We start from the raw sequence: 22,555 nt of genomic DNA on the forward strand, positions 1-22,555 counted from the left end.
TAAAATAATACCATTTGTACTTTCCAATGACTTCGGATGTCTATGTTCAGGGCTGAAGGCTAAATTGTTACTGTCTCTTTAAGAGGGTTTTATCGCATGTTACGATATTCAAGGCACAGTTCAGCTTAATCTTTTGAGAACTGAGAAGTATCATTATTTTCGCTTTTGTGCCTTGCTTGTTGCATCTGTATTCATTGTGAGATGATAAAATACAGACTGCGTGAATGGCTGATTTTGTTCACTTGAATTTTGTGACGTGTTTCAGAAAGATTATCGCGAAGACAGAGACAGCGCAGCCGGTTTATTTTCTTTATTTTACAAAAGCACAAGGTTTTGTTGTTATTTTAAGTGTACACAAATAAAAGTACGACTTTCATAGTTTGTGATGATGTATTAAATCAATATGGGCACAAATAACGCAGTATTTTGTTTAAGTTGTTTCCGCTGTTTCGAGAGAAAAATATAGCAGGACGTCATCTGGAATAATGCCAGAATTTAATATAATTATACCAGATTTCTTTCTCAACTGTTTGTTCACTTGAGACATAACAGACTCCTCAATATATCATGTATTTTTACACTTTGTTGTATGAAATTGTCCGTTCAGACGCAAGCAGCAGGCGCTCGAGCGAGCGTTAGACACGACGCGGCTCGATCGCTGTGTCACTCAATCTGCTCGCAAACATGTACTTGAGTTGTTTTCACATTTGTTGAGTTGAATAGTGTAAAATCGCTTGAATGTTCAAACAGGCAAACATTGTATACAACCGACAAACCTTCGTGAAGATGCGAGCAAAGTTGAAAAGGCAACTTTAAATCGCAACGTCAATTAGCTCTCCTCTCTCGTTCGGCTTAAAGCCAAAATGTTCCCACACCGGAGCTGAAGATTGCGGCTTTGAAATCAATTCCATGTTGGACTCGTTCTTCCTAACTGGCTCGCTGAAGATGTCACGAAACAGAACACTTTAAAATGCAGTTGGTTCACGCCTTCTCTTCACTAGACGGTGTCCGCTCTCTCTCTCTCTGTGTGTGTGTGTGTGTGTGTGTGTGTGGACACGCTGCCTGAGCCCCGCCTCCGACACAGAGTGCAGACAAGATGACAGAGGCAGCGCGATCAACTAAAATGTTGGTGACGTTCATTTTAATGTAAAAATGAATCTGATTATTATTTTTAATAATAAAACAAATGATCAGTTGCAATATATCGCGGCACCAAAAATGATCGCGCTCATTTCCATATATCGTGCGATAAGTCGATATATTGACTATCGCGACAGCTCTAATCCGACAACCCTAAAACAACATCATACTCGGAAGTTTTGATACGTTCGCATCGATCAGCCCATCCCTACTTTCTTTAGACATATGTTTCATGTGTTGGTTTTAAGAAAGACTCGGAGTACTCATAAAACTCACAGAACGAAATATGCGTCACACTTTACTGCGTTCTCAACAACATGTAAGTCTTCTTCATACGTTAAAACAACGAGAATACAGAAAATAGGCTTAGAACTCCACCTAGTGGTTATATTATAGAATTAAAGGAGAAATTACATGAGACAGCTTTATAACTGAAATGGCTTTAACTGAAATAGACTAAAGTTTAATATAACTATTCTGATAAGTGTATATTTCCAACATCATGTTTGTGTTATCCGTTTCTGTAAGTTTTTGTGACGTGTTTCAGAAAGATAATCGCTTAGACAGAGCGATAGTTTATTTTCATCTTAACCGGACATCACAGTTGATCACTGAAATAATTCATAATTCAATATATTGATACCCGATTTCTTTATCAACTGTTTGTTCAATTGAGACATAAGGGGTGATTTCAAAGCATTTTGAAAGTGACACACTTCCTTCTGCCAGTTGGTGGCGCTATAACTTTGACTCACAGTAGTCACATCCATGTGACACACTGCTGAAGTTTCATCGAGATCAGTTAATGTATGCAAAAGTTATAACACACTTCCTTGCTTTTATGCTTCCTTTGTGTGCTTTTTGGAGCTTCAAAGTTCATTTGCAATGTGTTCCACATTCAAACCAAAATATCTGACTTTCTGTTGGTCTGTTTGTTCACTTGAGACATAAGAGGGTGATTTCAAAGCATTTTGAAAGTGACACACTTCCTTCTGCCAGTTGGTGGCGCTATAACTTTGACTCACAATAGTCACATCCATGTGACACTACTGAAGTTTCATCGAGATCAGTTAATGTATGCAGAAGTTATAACACACTTCCTTGCGATTTGCTCCCATTATATGCTACCTTTATGGGGTTTTTGGAGCTTCAAAGTTTCCTTTGCAATGTGTTCCACATACAAACAAAAATATCTGACTTTCTGTTGGTCTAAGCTAATGACTGTAAATTAGAAAGTTGTCCGGCTCGATGAGAACAATATAATTCCTGAGTTTTGTGACTCTAGGTCGAAGTATAAAACCAATACCCCACTTTTGTCAACAGGTGGCGCTACTGAGCCCCTGCACCACGCATCAAAAAAGAATATTCGAGTTTGAAGCGCTGCCACGACCACAGTATTTAAGATATCAATAATCCTTTCACACGTCTACATCTGCCGTGTGTTTACATTATACACATAAAGTTTTAAGTAAATCGGGTAAAAATATGAGTGTGATTTCAAAGCATTTTGAAAGTGACACACTTCCTTCTGCCAGTTGGTGGCGCTATAACTTTGACTCACAATAGTCACATCCATGCGATCGGCCTCTTCCAGCGATCACACTGCTGCGGTTTCATCGAGATCAATTAATGTATGCAGAAGTTATAACACATTTCCTGTTTCACTTTTCGCGCCATAATTTTGTTTCCTCGCCACGGCCAAACCGTTCGAGATATCAAAAATCCGCTGTCAATTTTTCATCCTCAATGTCTTGACTTCATGCTGACCGAAGTTTCGTGGCGATTGGTGGAATTCTCTAGGAGGAGTATTTCACATTCCATTGCATGTGTTTTCCAAAGAACCCTAAATAGACGATTTCCTGTTGGGCTGAGGTAAAAAGTAAAAGTATGAAGGATATATGAAACGATGAGATCTATATGTGTACCGAGTTTCATATTATTACATGCAAGCGTGTTTGATTTATGGACCAAGTTTTCGGACCCTGTTTCAGGGGCGCTGTCGAGCCCCCTGCCACGCTCGGTACCAGCTTCAGCCCGGCCCTAATGGCCGCGGGTTCTGACCCGTGTGCAAAGTTTCAAGAGTTTTTGAGCACGTTAAGAGCCCCAAAAGTGCCCCAATAGTCGTAAAAAAATAATAATAATTAAAGCTGCGAGCAGCGATGACGGGCCCAAGCCGGTGGCACCGCCACCCCCGTGCCTTTAGGGTTGCTGTGCACGATGGGCAATAACGTAACCTCGCTTTGACTGTCGAGAAGAAGATGTGTGCTGTAGAGCTCCAACGAACATTCGCAACGACAGCTCTCGACCTAGTTAGAAGCATTTCTTGTTTGCATGACATGTGGACTTAATAAATCCTTATCTTGAGCCAAATAAACAAGCTGACATTCAGTACAACCTGTGTCTTTTGTTTAGAACACATACAAATGTTATTTATGTACCGCTTTTGTACGGTACATAAATAAATAAAGCACCGTTTTTGAAGACTGCGCGATGTGCGAACGTGCTCTCCTATGTAAGAACGAGCCGATTATTGAATCTGGAAATGGGTGGGGCCTGTAACACCTTTAGGAACCAAACGTGCAACACTCATAAATACCGGTTGTAAATCACATTCTCTCACTCGTCTTTGAGATGGCTTCACGTGTTTGGATCGCCGGCAGTTCCATCATCCGCACACTGCATACTCGCTTCTGTGAGCAGCGCCTGGACGGAAACCTCGGTCTTCAGTGTGAGATCACCTGGGACGGCAGAGGAGGCAGACTCTGGGAGCAGCTGTTTCCAGCTCTGCGCTCTCTCAGGGCCAAAGCTACAGCTCCAGATATTCTCATTATTCACCTGGGAGGGAACAGTTTGTGTCGGGTGGGCCGCAACCGCCTCGATTTTCTTCGGAAATAAAGAGTGACCTGACCGAAGTCTTACAAATGTTTCCCAGAACCAGGCTGGTGTTTTCTGGCATTTTACCCCGTCTAAATTGGAGAGGACAGACTGGCAGGACTGGCTATGGCATTGAACGAAGCCGGCGGTGGATCACCGGCGCCATGTCTGGCTTCTTGGCAGAGAGGCAGATGCGCTGCATTCACCACAGAAACATCGGCTTGTTCCATCTGTGCAGAGACGGAGTCCACCTGAGACCAGAGGGAAACCAGCTTCTGCCGAGCAACCTCCGAGAAGCTCTGCAGGTGGAACTCAGAAGATGAAGCAACAAATGTCCTTTTAAGGGCAGCAACAATGGCTCTTTTAAGAGCCACATTCACTCATTCAAATAAAAAGCATTTTCCAAGTGTGTGAAATTCGTTGTTCCTCACCTTACTTGATGTCAGGTTTCAGATGACTTGTTTTTAAATAAAAATGTCGATTCCTCTTATCCATTCCTTTGTAAGCATTTCAATATAACTTTCAAACCATTTAATAAATCGTGCGCTGTTTTCTGTGCTGACCACAATCCAAAACGTGCCATAAAGCAGCGGTGCTCAAACTTTTTTGTTTTGGTTTATTTATATAAAGACACAGAGAATATTACTTGCCTTACCTGATTAGAATTATAAAAAAATAACTAGGGAATCACTAAAACGAGAGAATTATTCTTATTTGATGATACTCTCAAAACATTCCACAACAAATCCTTGAAATTGAATGATATTCAGAACAGAAGACGAATAAAAAAACGCTCTCTTTACAATCAAAATGTTTTTACATTTGCGATGTATTTGGATGCTAAACTATTCTTTATTATAGGCTTTGTACTTTACTCACGCTCCAATACCGACGTAGAAAATCATCCGCTTTACATGCTAAAAATATGCTTGGAAACATCACAGTGGAGCGGTGCTTACTGTGAATGATACTGAATTGTACTACTGACTATTTAAACTAGGGCTGGGCGATATGGCAAAATATATTATCACGATATTTTTTTCCATATTGATCGATATCGATATTTGTTACGATATATAATTTAATAATGCTGCCCGCTTGAAAAGTATACTGATAATGATGCCTGAAGAAACCAGAAGGTTCAATAGTTGAACTATATAGTTTATTAACATAAATAAATAACAATGCAAACATTTAACTGTGCAAACATGGATTGGTTGAGAATATATTTTGTTATAAAAGAATATTGATAAACATTAAATCTAAATGTTAACATTTTACTTTTAGCAAACATGCTTTATCTGCTTTGACAAAACAATGCAAGTTAGCTTGCCTTGTAACTGATTATAAAATATCAAACTAAAAGCTGTGACTACAGTACTATCACATCAAATTTCTTTGGCAGGGCAGCAAACATTTCAAAATGTTTGCAGAGGTACAACCAAGACAACAAATGTAAACAAGTGAACCACAAAGTCCCTGGCAGATTTAAGTACTTAACTGTCAGATAAATAAAATATTAATTGTGTACTGGTTTTAAATATCTCAAATGTTTTAGAGGTAGCAATCTGAGTAAAAAGTGCAAAATGTAAACATTGTAAACCAGTCACTATGCTACACCTTTTAGGTAGTGCTCATGCAACCCTAATTACCCTATTTTAGTTTTTTTGCCAGAAAGACTAGTCTGCAAAACTTTTGGACGGAGTAACATTAACATGGGCCCGCATTTTCATACTCTCGGTGTGGTCGCTGGGATGGTACCTTTTCAGGTGACCGAAAAGGTTTTATTTGTTGTGTTTCCCGTCTTGGTTATCACCGACCGACGGCATATTTCGCAGACCGTCTTGATTTGCGCGTCGTCGCTTTTCAGATATCCAAACCACTTCCATATAATTGACGTCTTGTTACCTTTTTTGTCAAGAATTTCCTCAGCTTTGGAAGATAGTTTGAGTTCGTCGTTTCCACTCATTTTTTCTTTACACTCACTTTCTTCACTGCCGGTAGCTCAAACAGTGCTCTGCTAGCAAATGGGCGTGTACTTAGACGCACAAGCCAAAATCTGCGTTCTGACTGGCTGTTGTCTGTTTATTTCTGCTTTGTAATAGGCTGTTAGGTCTATCCATATCGAGTAAACATGTCAAAAGTTTATCATCGTAGTCTAAATAAATATTATCGCGATGCCATATCGAGATCGTTTTATCGCCCAGCCCTAATTTAAACAGAGTAATTTTTATATGTTAGGTTTACTATTTTATTATTATATTTTATTGCGGATATAATGAACAGGCTGCGATGTCAAGATTGCAATGATGTGTGTATTTGTAACCTTAAGTAATCATGGTTTATTTATTCATTTATTTATTCATTTGTTCTTTTATTTATTTATTATTTAACATGCATGTGTGCATTATTAAAAGTACCATTGCAGCAACGAGAACGGGTCTGAGCCAAATTATGTTAAAGATGTGTTCTGGTGACTGGCGTGTTTTTAAACCAATCAGATAAGAGTAAATCGAGAGTTAGCGATTAGCTCATATGATTGGCTACATGAAGAAGGTGGACCCGCCCTCCACTTCAGGCTCCCGTTGGAACTACGTCATTTCAACAACAAATGGTAGATTTATCAGAAAATTAATCAGAAAGAAAATCAATCGCAAAGATCGCAAAACAATAATTATAAAAGTGGTTGTTTGCTGCCATTTTTTTTGTTTTCTTAAAAATGTAAAACACAAGCATATATGTTTTATCACAGGTTTACAATAAAAATAAGAGTGTGATTTCAAAGCATTTTGAAATTTGATCATCATTCTCGGACGTTTTGATACGTTCGGATCGATCAGCCCATCCCTACTTTCTTTAGATATATGTTTCATGTGTTGGTTTTAATAAAGACTCGGAGTACTCATAAAACTCACAGAACGAAATATGCGTCACACTTTACTGCGTTCTCAACAACATGTACAAGTCTTCTTCATACGTTAAAACAACGAGAATACAGAAAATAGGCTTAGAACTCCACCTAGTGGTTATATTATAGAATTAAAGGAGAAATTACATGAGACAGCTTTATAACTGAAATGGCTTTAACTGAAACAGACTAAAGTTTAATATAACTATTCTGATAAGTGTATATTTCCAACATCATGTTTGTGTTATCAGTTTCTGTAAGTTTTTGTGACGTGTTTCAGAAAGATAATCGCTTAGACAGAGCGATAGTTTATTTTCATCTTAACCGGACATTAAAGTTGATCACTGCAATAATTCATAATTCAATATATTGATACCCGATTTCTTTATCAACTGTTTGTTCAATTGAGACATAAGGGGTGATTTCAAAGCATTTTGAAAGTGACACACTTCCTTCTGCCAGTTGGTGGCGCTATAACTTTGACTCACAGTAGTCACATCCATGTGACACACTACTGAAGTTTCATCGAGATCAGTTAATATATGCAAAAGTTATAACACACTTCCTTGCTTTTATGCTTCCTTTGTGTGCTTTTTGGAGCTTCAAAGTTCATTTGCAATGTGTTCCACATTCAAACCAAAATATCTGACTCTAGGTCAAAGTATGAAACCAATACCCCACTTTTGTCTGAAGGTGGCGCTACTGAGCCCCTGCACCAGGCATCAAAAAAGAAAATTCAAGTTTGAAGAGCTGCCACAACAACAGTATTTAAGATATCAATAATCCTTTCACACGTGTACATCTGCCGGGTGTTTACATTATACACATAAAGTTTGAAGTAAATCGTGTAACAATAAGTGGGTGATTTTAAAGCATTTTGAAAGTGACACACTTCCTTCTGCCAGTTGGTGGCGCTATAACTTTGACTCACAATAGTCACATCCATGCGATCGGCCTCTTACAGCGAACACACCGCTGAAGTTTCATCGAGATCAATTAATGTATGCAGAAGTTATAACACTCTGACTGTTTCTCGTTTCTCGCCATCATTTCGTTTCCTCGCCACGGCCAAACCGTTAGAGATATCAAAAATCTGCCGGCAATTTTTCATGCTCAATGTCGTGACATCATGCTGACCGAGTTTGGTGGCGATTGGTGGAATTCTCTGGGAGGAGTATTCCAAATTCCACTGCGTGCGTTTTTCAAACAACCCTAAATAGACGGTTTCCTGTTGGTCTGGGGTAAAAAGTAAAAGTATGAAGGATATATGAAACGATGAGATCTATATGTGTACCCAGTTTCATATTATTACATGCAAGCGTGTTTGAGTTATAGACCAAGTTTTCGGACCCTGTTCCAGGGGGCACTGTCGAGCCCCCCTGCCACGCCCGGGTACCAGCTTCAGCCCGGCCCTAATGACCGCAGGTTCTGACCCGTGTGCAAAGTTTCAAGAGTTTTTGAGCATGTTAAGAGCCCCAAAAGAGCCCTGTAAGTCGTAAAAATAATAATAATAATAATAATAATAATAATAATAATAATCCTAACGAAAACAATAGGGTCCTACGCACTTTGTGCTTGGGCCCTAATAATAATAATAATAATAATAATAATCCTAACGAAAACAATAGGGTCCTACGCACTTTGTGCTTGGGCCCTAATAATAATAATAATAATTCTAACGAAAACAATAGGGCCTTGCCTTTTCAAGGCTTGGGCCCTAATAATAATCCTAAAGAAAACAATAGGGTCCTACGCACTTTGTGCTTGGGCCCTAATAATAATAATAATAATAATTAAAGCTGCGAGCAGCGATGACGGGCCCAAGCCGGTGGCACCACCACCCCTGGGCCTTTAGGGTCGCCGCGCACGACGGGCAATAACGTAAGCTCGCTTCGACCGTCGAGAAGATGTGTGCAAATTCCAAGAAATCCACATTCAAACCAAAATATCTGACTTTCTGTTGGTCTGTTTGTTCACTTGAGACATAAGGGGGTGATTTAAAATCATTTTGAAAGTGACACACTTCCTTCTGCCAGTTGGTGGCGCTATAACTGACTCACAATAGCAACATCCATGCGATCGGCCTCTTACAGCGAACACACTGCTGAAGTTTCGTCGAGATCAATTAATGTATGCAGAAGTTATAACAGACTTCCTGTTTCTCTTACTGCCTTCTGCCAGTTATTATAGGCTTTGTACTTTACTCACGCTCCAATACCGGCGTAGAAAATCATCCTCTTTACATGCGCAAAAATATGCTTGGAAACATCACAGTGGAGCGGTGCTTACTGTGAATGATACGAATTGTACTACTGACTATTTAAACAGAGTAATTTTTATATGGTAGGTTTACTATTTTATTATTATATTTTATTGCGGCTATAATGAACAGGCTGCAATGTCAAGATTGCAATGATGGAGTGTGTGTGTGTGTGTGTATTTGTAACCTTAAAGGGGTCATATAATGCCATTTTTGTACAAGTTAATATGAATCTTTAGGGTCTAAATGAAAACTTTGTAATATACTTTTATTAAAAATTCTCATTAGTATTTTAAGAAAACACAAATTTTAACTGCTCAAAAACAGCTCCGTTTTCAGCACGCCGTTTCAGTGCATATGACTTTAAATGATAATGAGGTTTGGTCACCCCGCCCCTCCCTCCGTTCTGGGGGAATTCTAGTCTTGAATCATATGCATTTGCAAGATGTAAACAGTATTTTGCCAGTATTGTGTTACCATTCATCTTCATGCAGTTATAACTGTTTTTTGACATTACTTCTTAATCAGTAACATACAAGTAAACCAGGTGTAACTTAGTGTTACCATGTTAACTGTAACACCTGCGTACACAGTTTTTAATAACACAATAACCATAACGCGTTGTTCATTATAAACGTGGGATTATGAATTATATTGAGAACGTCGTAACGTTATGGAAAACATGCCGTAATGTACCCTGAGTGTAAACATTAGCCACATGCAGTTTAGAGTTGTTTTGGTTAAACTCACCTCTGAATGCCGCTTTACCTGCAGTTGAGCGTTGTTAAACTCACCGATGAATGGGGTTGTACACCACAATGAGCGTTGTTAAACTCACCGATGAATGCGGTTGCCTATGAACGCGCTAAACCTTTGCTGAGAGGGCACTTTGATATCAGATTGTGAGGGTTTTTAAACATAAAAAACTGTTGGAGGGCCAGATAAAGATGATCTGGGGGCCACCATTATACTAGCCCTGCCATAGATCATTTATTGTAGCCTATTCCTTTTTATTTTTATTTATTGCAGTCTCGACCCATTCGCAGCAGACCATTGCGGTGAGCTTACCCAAGACGTCAAATTTCAACGCTACAGGCTCCGGTTCAGAGATATATAGAAGTCTATCGGACTACCCTGCACGTTATGTTTGCTCTCCTGATCACAACAGAAGTGACGTAGATAGTGACGTGTGCAAAACTGTCCCAATTCTGCTTTTCACAGCTCGGGCCCTTAGCGCACTTACTCCGCTAAGTGCACTTTCAACAAGTGTCCACTTCGAGGAAGGCCTTAGGGCATAGTGTGCATATTGGGACAGGGCCTTCCTGTTTTCGGTCGAAGTCCACAGTAGTCGATTGTCGAGTTAAGGCGCGCGATCATTGGTAACTAAGCAATTCAAGAGAACGCCCCATTTAAGTCAACAGGGTGCAACAGAGTTCTCAACAGAAAATACCACTCTAATCACCCTTTTGCTAATGAAAAAATAATAATCTATAAACAAAGTCGTAACAGCTAAAATAATTTTAGCTCAAATTTATTTATTTGCTAAAATAAAACATTTACTTACTTTCACATGTTTCATTAAGTCCTCGGCAGTTGCATGACCCATGAACTGGGATCCCAGGTATCTTGACTGCACCTGCCCGCCCTCCCAAAAACGTACGTGCAGGTCCAGCTGTTTCGTTTTGGTGGTGCGATTAAGACTTTCGTCGAACATCAGCACGAACGGTCCCGTGATTTTGGAAATTAGTCATCATCCGCTATTCCAAAGCGCGTAATGGCTGATGGCTGTCGTTTGCTGGAGACCCTTCACAGCAGTTAGATGTTTTTCACTTTCTGAATGAGACTCCAGCGCCCGTACACCCAACATTCCCAATTTAATAGCTTTCTTGCATAAGCAGTAGGCTTCAAATGCGTTATTTGCAACTGGCTTTAACCAAGCACGAAATTCAGATTTTTCAAGCCAAGTATCGCTAAACTTGCACTTCCTCATAGCTGAATAAAATCTGTTTAACGTCTTTCTGTGGTATCCGAGAGACTCGCGCCAATAACACGAAAGCTCAAAGCTGATTGGCTGTTGCATGTTGGTCTATTTTGTAGTCATAATACAGCGAATTATATTTGGACTAGCGAAAAAGAAACTACAACACCACGGAATTAAAAAAAAAACATTCCAAAGCGCTATGGGAGCATTTAAATGAGTTTTACATGGACGTAGGAAAATTAAGACCTGTTAAAAATTATTTAAGACCTAGAACACAATACTTCAGCAAATTTAAGACTTTTTAAGGCCTTAAATTGTGATTTTGAAATTTTAGACTTTTTAAGACTTTTTAAGACCCCGTGGAAACCCTGTTCTGAGTAAAATCACCAAAGCAATGACGCTCACGACTCCCGTTGAAGTATCCAGCATCTCTAAGGTCTGCAAATAACTCCATCCAGAACTGAGACGTATATACATTTTTAAGAGTCCTCAAGCTGATGTTTACACCGTGTACAGCGTACGAGTGGCCCTCGTTAAAATATTGAACGCAATGATGCAGTACGTCTTGTTTTTTTTTAAAAACTCCAAACACCGTTCTCAACAGTCAACACGTACAAGTCTTCTTCTTACGTTAAAACAACGAGAATACAGAAAATGTGCTTAGACCTCCACCTAGTGGTTATATTATAGAATTAAAGGAGAAATTACATATGAGACAGCTTTATAACTGAAATGGCTTTAACTGAAATAGACAAGTTTAATATAACTATTCTGATAAGTGTATATTTCCAACATCATGTTTGTGTTATCCGTTTCTGTAAGTTTTTGTGACGTGTTTCAGAAAGATAATCGCTTAGACAGAGTAATAGTTTATTTTCATCTTAACCGGACATCACAGTTGATCAATGCAATAATTCATAATTCAATATATTGATACCGATTTCTTTATAAACTGTTTGTTCAATTGAGACATAAGGGGGTGATTTCAAAGCATTTTGAAAGTGACACACTTCCTTCTGCCAGTTGGTGGCGCTATAACTTTGACTCACAATAGTCACATCCACGCGACCGGCCTCTTCCAGTGAAGAAACTGCTGAAGTTTCATCGAGATCAAGTAATGTATGCAAAAGTTATAACACACTTCCTTGCTGTTTAAGCTGCATTTATGTGCTTTTTTTGAGCTTCAAAGTTCTTGTGCAATGTGTTCCACATTCAAACCAAAATATCTGACTGTAGGTCAAAGTATGAAACCAATACCCCACTTTTGTCTGAAGGTGGCGCTACTGAGCCCCTGCACCAGGCATCAAAAAAGAAAATTCAAGTTTGAAGAGCTGCCACGACAACAGTATTTAAGATATCAATAATCCTTTCACACGTCTACATCTGCCAGGTGTTTACATTATACACATAAAGTTTGAAGTAAATCATGTAAAAATTAGTGGGTGATTTTAAAGCATTTTGAAAGTGACACACTTCCTTCTGCCAGTTGGTGGCGCTATAACTTTGACTCACAATAGTCACATCCATGCGATCGGCCTCTTACAGCGAACACACTGCTGAAGTTTCATCGACATCAATTAATGTATGCAGAAGTTATAACACACTTCCTGTTTCTCTTTTCGCGCCATCATTTCGTTTCCTCGCCACGGCCAAACCGTTCGACATATCAAAAATCCGCCGCAATTTTTCATCCTCAATGTCTTGACTTCATGCTGACCGAGTTTCGTGGTGATAGGTGGAATTCTCTAGGAGGAGTATTTCAAATTTCATTGCATGCGTTTTCCAAAAAACCCTAAATAGACGATTTCCTGTTGGGCTGAGGTAAAAAGTAAAAGTATGAAGGATATATGAAACGATGAGATCTATATGTGTACCGAGTTTCATATTATTACATGCAAGCGTGTTTGATTTATGGACCAAGTTTTCGGACCCCGTTCCAGGGGGCGCCGTCGAGCCCCCCTGCCACACCCGGGTAACAGCTTCAGCCCGGCCCTAATGGCCGCGGGTTCTGACCCGCGTGCAAAGTTTCAAGAGTTTTCGAGCACGTTAAGAGCCCCAAAAGTGCCCCAATAGTCGTAAAAAAAATAATAATATTAATCCTAACGAAAACAATAGGGCCTTGCCTTTTCAAGGCTTGGGCCCTAATAATAATAATAATAATAATAATAATAATAATAATTAAAGCTGCGAGCAGCGATGACGGGCCCAAGCCGGTGGCACCGCCACCCCCGTGCCTTTAGGGTTGCTGTGCACGATGGGCAATAACGTAACCTCGCTTTGACTGTCGAGAAGAAGATGTGTGCTGTAGAGCTCCAACGAACATTCGCAACGACAGCTCTCGACCTAGTTAGAAGCATTTCTTGTTTGCATGACATGTGGACTTAATAAATCCTTATCTTGAGCCAAATAAACAAGCTGACATTCAGTACAACCTGTGTCTTTTGTTTAGAACACATACAAATGTTATTTATGTACCGTTTTTGTACGGTACATAAATAAATAAAGCACCGTTTTTGAAGACTGCGCATGTGCGAACGTGCTCTACTATGTAAGAACGAGCCGATTATTGAATCTGGAAATGGGTGGGGCCTGTAACACCTTTAGGAACCAAACGTGCAACACTCATAAATACCGGTTGTAAATCACATTCCCTCACTCGTCTTTGAGATGGCTTCACATGTTTGGATCGTCGGCAGTTCCATCATCCGCACACTGCATACTCGCTTCTGTGAGCAGCGCCTGGACGGAAACCTCGGTCTTCAGTGTGAGATCACCTGGGACGGCAGAGGAGGCAGACTCTGGGAGCAGCTGTTTCCAGCTCTGCGCTCTCTCAGGGCCAAAGCTACAGCTCCAGATATTCTCATTATTCACCTGGGAGGGAACAGTTTGTGTCGGGTGGGCCGCAACCGCCTCGATTTTCTTCGGAAATAAAGAGTGACCTGACCGAAGTCTTACAAATGTTTCCCAGAACCAGGCTGGTGTTTTCTGGCATTTTACCCCGTCTAAATTGGAGAGGACAGACTGGCAGGACTGGCTATGGCATTGAACGAAGCCGGCGGTGGATCAACGGCGCCATGTCTGGCTTCTTGGCAGAGAGGCAGATGCGCTGCATTCACCACAGAAACATCGGCTTGTTCCATCTGTGCAGAGACGGAGTCCACCTGAGACCAGAGGGAAACCAGCTTCTGCCGAGCAACCTCCGAGAAGCTCTGCAGGTGGAACTCAGAAGATGAAGCAACAAATGTCCTTTTAAGGGCAGCAACAATGGCTCTTTTAAGAGCCACATTCACTCATTCAAATAAAAAGCATTTTCCAAGTGTGTGAAATTCGTTGTTCCTCACCTTACTTGATGTCAGGTTTCAGATGACTTGTTTTTAAATAAAAATGTCGATTCCTCTTATCCATTCCTTTGTAAGCATTTCAATATAACTTTCAAACCATTTAATAAATCGATGCGCTGTTTTCTGTGCTGACCACAATCCAAAACGTGCCATAAAGCAGCGGTGCTCAAACTTTTTTGTTTTGGTTTATTTATATAAAGACACAGAGAATATTACTTGCCTTACCTGATTAGAATTATAAAAAAAATAACTAGGGAATCACTAAAACGAGAGAATTATTCTTATTTGATGATACTCTCAAAACATTCCACAACAAATCCTTGAAATTGAATGATATTCAGAACAGAAGACGAATAAAAAAACGCTCTCTTTACAATCAAAATGTTTTTACATTTGCGATGTATTTGGATGCTAAACTATTCTTTATTATAGGCTTTGTACTTTACTCACGCTCCAATACCGACGTAGAAAATCATCCGCTTTACATGCGTAAAAATATGCTTGGAAACATCACAGTGGAGCGGTGCTTACTGTGAATGATACTGAATTGTACTACTGACTATTTAAACTAGGGCTGGGCGATATGGCAAAATATATTATCACGATATTTTTTTCCATATTGATCGATATCGATATTTGTTACGATATATAATTTAATAATGCTGCCCGTTTGAAAAGTATACTGATAATGATGCCTGAAGAAACCAGAAGGTTCAATAGTTGAACTATATAGTTTATTAACATAAATAAATAACAATGCAAACATTTAACTGTGCAAACATGGATTGGTTGAGAATATATTTTGTTATAAAAGAATATTGATAAACTTTAAATCTAAATGTTAACATTTTACTTTTAGCAAACATGCTTTATCTGCCTTGACAAAACAATGCAAGTTAGCTTGCCTTGTAACTGATTATAAAATATCAAACTAAAAGCTGTGACTACAGTACTATCACATCAAATTTCTTTGGCAGGGCAGCAAACATTTCAAAATGTTTGCAGAGGTACAACCAAGACAACAAATGTAAACAAGTGAACCACAAAGTCCCTGGCAGATTTAAGTACTTAACTGTCAGATAAATAAAATATTAATTGTGTACTGGTTTTAAATATCTCAAATGTTTTAGAGGTAACAATCTGAGTAAAAAGTGCAAAATGTAAACATTGTAAACCAGTCACTATGCTACACCTTTTAGGTAGTGCTCATGCAACCCTAATTACCCTATTTTAGTTTTTTTGCCAGAAAGACTAGTCTGCAAAACTTTTGGACGGAGTAACATTAACATGGGCCCGCATTTTCATACTCTCGGTGTGGTCGCTGGGATGGTACCTTTTCAGGTGACCGAAAAGGTTTTATTTGTTTTTCCCGTCTTGGTTATCACCGACCGACGGCATATTTCGCAGACCGTCTTTATTTGCGCGTCTTCGCTTTTCAGATATCCAAACCACTTCCATATAATTGACGTCTTGTTACCTTTTTTGTCAAGAATTTCCTCAGCTTTGGAAGATAGTTTGAGTTCGTCGTTTCCACTCATTTTTTCTTTACACTCACTTTCTTCACTGCCGGTAGCTCAAACAGTGCTCCGCTAGCAAATGGGCGTGTACTTAGACGCACAAGCCAAAATCTGCGTTCTGACTGGCTGTTGTCCGTTTATTTCTGCTTTGTAATAGGCTGTTAGGTCTATCCATATCGAGTAAACATGTCAAAAGTTTATCATCGTAGTCTAAATAAATATTATATGTAAATTATTATAAATAAATCTCGATGCCTATCGAGATCGTTTTATCGCCCAGCCCTAATTTAAACAGAGTAATTTTTATATGTTGGGTTTACTATTTTATTATTATATTTTATTGCGGATATAATGAACAGGCTGCGATGTCAAGATTGCAATGATGGTGTGTGTGTGTATTTGTAACCTTAAGTAATCATGGTTTATTTATTCATTTATTTATTCATTTGTTCTTTTATTTATTTATTATTTAACATGCATGTGTGCATTATTAAAAGTACCATTGCAGCAACGAGAACGGGTCTGAGCCAAATTATGTTAAAGATGTGTTCTGGTGACTGGCGTGTTTTTAAACCAATCAGATAAGAGTAAATCGAGAGTTAGCGATTAGCTCATATGATTGGCTACATGAAGAAGGTGGACCCGCCCTCCACTTCGCGCTCCCGTTGGAACTACGTCATTTCAACAACAACTGGTAGATTTATCAGAAAATTAATCAGAAAGAAAATCAATCGCAAAGATCGCAAAACAATAATTATAAAATTGGTTGTTTGCTGCCATTTTTTTTTTGTTTTCTTAAAAATGTAAAACACAAGCATATATGTTTTATCACAGGTTTACAATAAAAATAAGAGTGTGATTTCAAAGCATTTTGAAATTTGATCATTCTCGGACGTTTTGATACGTTCGGATCGATCAGCCCATCCCTACTTTCTTTAGACATATGTTTCATGTGTTGGTTTTAATAAAGACTCGGAGTACTCATAAAACTCACAGAACGAAATATGCGTCACACTTTACTGCGTTCTCAACAACATGTACAAGTCTTCTTCATACGTTAAAACAACGAGAATACAGAAAATAGGCTTAGAACTCCACCTAGTGGTTATATTATAGAATTAAAGGAGAAATTACATGAGACAGCTTTATAACTGAAATGGCTTTAACTGAAATAGACTAAAGTTTAATATAACTATTCTGATAAGTGTATATTTCCAACATCATGTTTGTGTTATCAGTTTCTGTAAGTTTTTGTGACGTGTTTCAGAAAGATAATGGCTTAGACAGAGCAATAGTTTATTTTCATCTTAACCGGACATTAAAGTTGATCACTGCAATAATTCATAATTCAATATATTGATACCCGATTTCTTTATCAACTGTTTGTTCAATTGAGACATAAGGGGGTGATTTCAAAGCATTTTGAAAGTGACACACTTCCTTCTGCCAGTTGGTGGCGCTATAACTTTGACTCACAGTAGTCACATCCATGTGACACACTGCTGAAGTTTCATCGAGATCAGTTAATATATGCAAAAGTTATAACACACTTCCTTGCTTTTATGCTTCCTTTGTGTGCTTTTTGGAGCTTCAAAGTTCATTTGCAATGTGTTCCACATTCAAACCAAAATATCTGACTGTACGTCAAAGTATGAAACCAATACCCCACTTTTGTCTGAAGGTGGCGCTACTGAGCCCCTGCACCAGGCATCAAAAAAGAAAATTCAAGTTTGAAGAGCTGCCACAACAACAGTATTTAAGATATCAATAATCCTTTCACACGTCTACATCTGCCGGGTGTTTACATTATACACATAAAGTTTGAAGTAAATCGTGTAACAATAAGTGGGTGATTTTAAAGCATTTTGAAAGTGACACACTTCCTTCTGCCAGTTGGTGGTGCTATAACTTTGACTCACAATAGTCACATCCATGCGATCGGCCTCTTACAGCGAACACACCGCTGAAGTTTCATCGAGATCAATTAATGTATGCAGAAGTTATAACACTCTGACTGTTTCTCGTTTCTCGCCATCATTTCGTTTCCTCGCCACGGCCAAACCGTTAGAGATATCAAAAATCTGCCGGCAATTTTTCATGCTCAATGTTGTGACATCATGCTGACCGAGTTTGGTGGCGATTGGTGGAATTCTCTGGGAGGAGTATTCCAAATTCCATTGCGTGCGTTTTTCAAACAACCCTAAATAGACGGTTTCCTGTTGAGTCTGGGGTAAAAAGTAAAAGTATGAAGGATATATGAAACGATGAGATCTATATGTGTACCCAGTTTCATATTATTACATGCAAGCGTGTTTGAGTTATAGACCAAGTTTTCGGACCCTGTTCCAGGGGCGCTGTCGAGCCCCCTGCCACGCTCGGGTACCAGCTTCAGCCCGGCCCTAATGACCACAGGTTCTGACCCGTGTGCAAAGTTTCAAGAGTTTTTGAGCATGTTAAGAGCCCCAAAAGTGCCCCGTAAGTCGTAAAAAAAATAAATAAAATAATAATAATAATAATAATAATCCTAACGAAAACAATAGGGTCCTACGCACTTTGTGCTTGGGCCCTAATAATAATAATAATCCTAACGAAAACAATAGGGTCCTACGCACTTTGTGCTTGGGCCCTAATAATAATAATAATCCTAACGAAAACAATAGGGTCCTACGCACTTTGTGCTTGGGCCCTAATAATAATAATAATCCTAACGAAAACAATAGGGTCCTACGCACTTTGTGCTTGGGCCCTAAAAATGAATTTGAATGAATATAGTGGTTTAATGCTTCAGTGCCTTGATTCTAAACATTAAACCACAATATCATTAATTTATTTGCCCAATTTCACATAATAATAAAATGCAAAAGACCCATTTGTGGTTGTCTTTATGAATCATTTACATTTAAATTGGTCCGTGCTACAAAATATAATAATCACTTTGCTACACAGTTAACTGGAGACCTTTTAACATATATAAATGCATCAAGCTATTGTTTATTAAGTTGTCAAGCATCGACTAAACATAAATCTTTCTGTTAGCAGCTAGTTACTTTAACGGTTTCGATCGCACTAAGTAATGAAGAATAATTGCGCGTCACAAACACAGCAGATTGACTGGAGGAGGTAAGGGCAATTTAGATATCTGAAAATATAATTAAGACTAGTCAAAACTGAATTACAGATCTTTCGAATCATCTTTGTGACGAAATCTGTAACGTCATTGCAGATCTCTTAAATAGAATTTCGACTAGGCAAAATATGTTAACAGATATCTTTAATGTTCTTTCTTTCTAGTCAGATTATAACTGTGGCTCGTAAAAAGCAACTGAAGATACTAAGACAGATAGTTAGACAAAAGCTTTAAAAGCCAAAACGTCTTGCGATAGTGAAAATTCAACTACAGATATTACAAATGTGGGGTTTTACTAGTTGAAATCCCATTTTTTATAAAAAATGCGTTTTTACTAGTGTTAATGTAATTACTGATATCAAGAATTAGAATATTAACTACTGATTTAATACCCGTACGGGCATGCCATACAATGTCTCATTTATAGAGAAGACCTATAGTCCCTATATATTCCGATTAAAGTATAGAATTGCATTGTATAGCATTATATATATATATATATATATGCCCATAATCTATTGCTTTGGTGAATAATGACTGAATTTACAAATTGTGCGCAAAATTACAGTTAAACATGATAACGAATAGTTTATATCATCAATAACAGCCACAAAGTTTGATCAAACCTAATAATAGAGATTAGAGCACAATAGTTGTGTAAATTAAATAAGTGGCGTGTGTAAACACTGACCTGTAGAGTAGTGATATGCTTGTCGTTGAATTTGTTCTCGCAGTATCGCAGCACCAACGATGTTTTTCCGACGCATCCCTCCCCCAGCAACACCACCTTGAACGAGTATGTCTTCCCTCCAGCCGCCGCCATGCTCAAACTCTCAAACTCCGACCGAAATACAACGCCTGATCCAAGCCTCTAACCGATCACAGCAGCCATAGAGACTCCTATGAACGCAATACACCAAAGAATCGTTGCTGTGCGCTTCTTACGCACTTTGAGCGCATACACTCTATTAAATCCTGATTCACTCCTGACGGATCTCTACGATCAACAATCTAATGGCGTTTCGCTCCGTGACGTCATCTGGCAGCAATCATGTGACCCACTGCAGGCGGAATTTTCCTGCAGGGGGCGCTCGGTGGCTCAGAAAGAGACGCATTTAAATCTTAGGACCATTTTATTTTATTTAAGACATGTGTCCACTAAATGGGTAACCATTTTAAATGAAATGACTAACTTCAAGAGTAAAATTAAAATGGTTAAGTCAAATAGTAAATTATTGTTCGAAATAAAATATCCAGAAATTCCAAACGACGATTGGTCCGTCCTCAACAGCGCTGAGAAAAGTTAAATTTGTACTAATAATAATTTACACCATAATGATACTGAGAAACTTAAATAGACATTACATTGAAAACACACAGTGAATATTTAAAACAGGATCATTATTATTTAGACCCATAGTAACGGACCCATCAGAGACAACCTAAGCCCCGCCCATTTATACATCGTTTAATTACCATTCTACGCACGTATTATATTTCTATATCCAGTACTTGCTAGAAAGTCATATGACTTTTTAAGCAGATACATGTAAGTAATTCAGCTATACAAAACGTACATGTGCCATATTAAAATAAATAATATCAAATAAGTTGGGTGAATGCTTAAATACTTGAAGGATCAAAACAACGTTATTTATTTGCATTATTATGTAGGCTACACAATGTAGCATAACACTGAATTACTGCCAAACAGCATGACTCCTGAATTGTAAAGTTACATAGAGGGCACACAAGAGTTTCTTTGTACTGCTACTCTAAAAGACAGAGGAGGTGCATACAAGATATTTGTATATTTGTACAGAAAAAACTACTAAGAGCTAATGATTAGATAACCAATGAAAAATACTATTTTTATTTAAAAGCAGATTTTTATTGTGATCTTGGCCAATGATGAGGCTTACATACTGTACAATTAAATACAAATAAATTCTTGTCTGTCTCTTTCTTCTGTGCTAGCATCTTTATTACTCCAGCAACTGTGAGAACTTGGCAGTCCTATACTGCAGATGTTGTTAAACTTTGTAAGACAAATTGCTTGCTATGTGTCTCTGTAAGTCGCTTTGGATAAAAGCATCTGCTAAATGTAAATGTACAAGGCTGTAAGCATTTCTTATTTTTGGTTTCTTCATCCCTCCTTTTTATTGAATATATTTTTATTTGTTTGTTTGTTTATTTTTTTATTCAAGATGTTTTTATTTATACTGGCAGCCAAAAGTTTGGAATAATGTACAGATTTAGCTGTTTTGGAAGGAAATTGTTACTTTAATTCACCAAAGTGGCATTCAACTGATCACAAAGTATAGTCAGGACATTACTGATGAAAAAACAGCACCATCACTATTTGAAAAAAGTCATTTTTGATCACATTTAGACAGGCCCCATTTCCAGCAGCCATCACTCCAACACCTTTTCCTTGAGTAATCATGCTAAATTGATCATTTGGTACAAGAAAATAATTTGCCATTATATCAAACACAGTTGAAAGCGATTTGGTTTGTTAAATAAAGCTTAACATAGTCTTTGTGTTTGAGTTGCCACAGTATGCAATAGACTGGCATGTCTTAAGGTCAATAGTTGGTAAAAAATGGCAAAAAAGAAACAGCTTTCTCTAAAAAGTCATCATTTAATCATTATTTTGAGGAATGAAAGCTATACAATGCTTGAAATTGCCAAAAACTGAAGATTTCAAACAAAGGTGTACACTACAATCTTCAAAGACAAAGAACAACCTGGTCTAACAAGGACAGAAAGAGATGTTGAAGACCAGATGTACAACTAAACAAGAGGATAAGTACATCAGTCTCTAGTTTGTGAAATAGTCCAGCCCTGGTGGAGGCCCTATTGGATTCTTCTTCTTTTCAAGGTTAGTTTGGGGTACTTATCATGCGTGAAAACTCTTGAAAGTTTGCACACACATCATAGTTGTCAGGCATTAGGGCTGGCAAAAGTTTCAGGGGGGGCGTGCAGGGGGGCGTTCTGTAGCGTACCCCTTTTGAGCTACTGTCACCAAACTTTGTAAACATATAGATCTCATCACACCAGACAACTTTCACGCAGATAGTCATAAGCTCAGCTCAACAGGAAGTCAGACATTTTGGATTGTTTGAAAAATGCATGCTCTGGAATTTTAAATACTCCACCTAGGGATTTCATGTTACAGGTACCAAATGTGGTTGACATCATGCCAAGACATTGACGATGCTAAATTGCGAACTGATTTTTGATTTGGAAAAATGAAGTGTCTCATATCTTCTGCATGCATAGTGTGATTTCCATCAAAATTGAGCCAAGTGTTTGTCCTTGCGGGCTGATCACATTGATATGGCTATTGTGGGTCCCAGCATCTGGTGGAAGGAAGGGTGGCCCTTTTAACAGCCCTCTTATGT

The 22,555-nt window shown here is 38.5% G+C and overlaps 1 protein-coding gene across 1 annotated transcript in view; it reads right to left on the bottom strand.

Annotated features, from left to right (window-relative positions):
- The window catches only part of LOC127639258 (ras-related protein Rab-21), a 46,701-nt gene extending 26,527 nt beyond the window's left edge, over positions 1-20,174 (bottom strand). The window contains exon 1 of the mRNA XM_052121175.1: positions 19,840-20,174. Within this exon, the coding sequence (XP_051977135.1) occupies positions 19,840-19,971 (132 nt within the window). The 5' untranslated portion in view covers positions 19,972-20,174. The remainder of the gene's footprint in view (positions 1-19,839) is intronic.
- Between the last annotated feature and the right edge of the window lie 2,381 nt (positions 20,175-22,555).

Source organism: Xyrauchen texanus, chromosome 47 (genome assembly GCF_025860055.1).
Source record: "Xyrauchen texanus isolate HMW12.3.18 chromosome 47, RBS_HiC_50CHRs, whole genome shotgun sequence".
NCBI lineage: Eukaryota > Metazoa > Chordata > Actinopteri > Cypriniformes > Catostomidae > Xyrauchen > Xyrauchen texanus.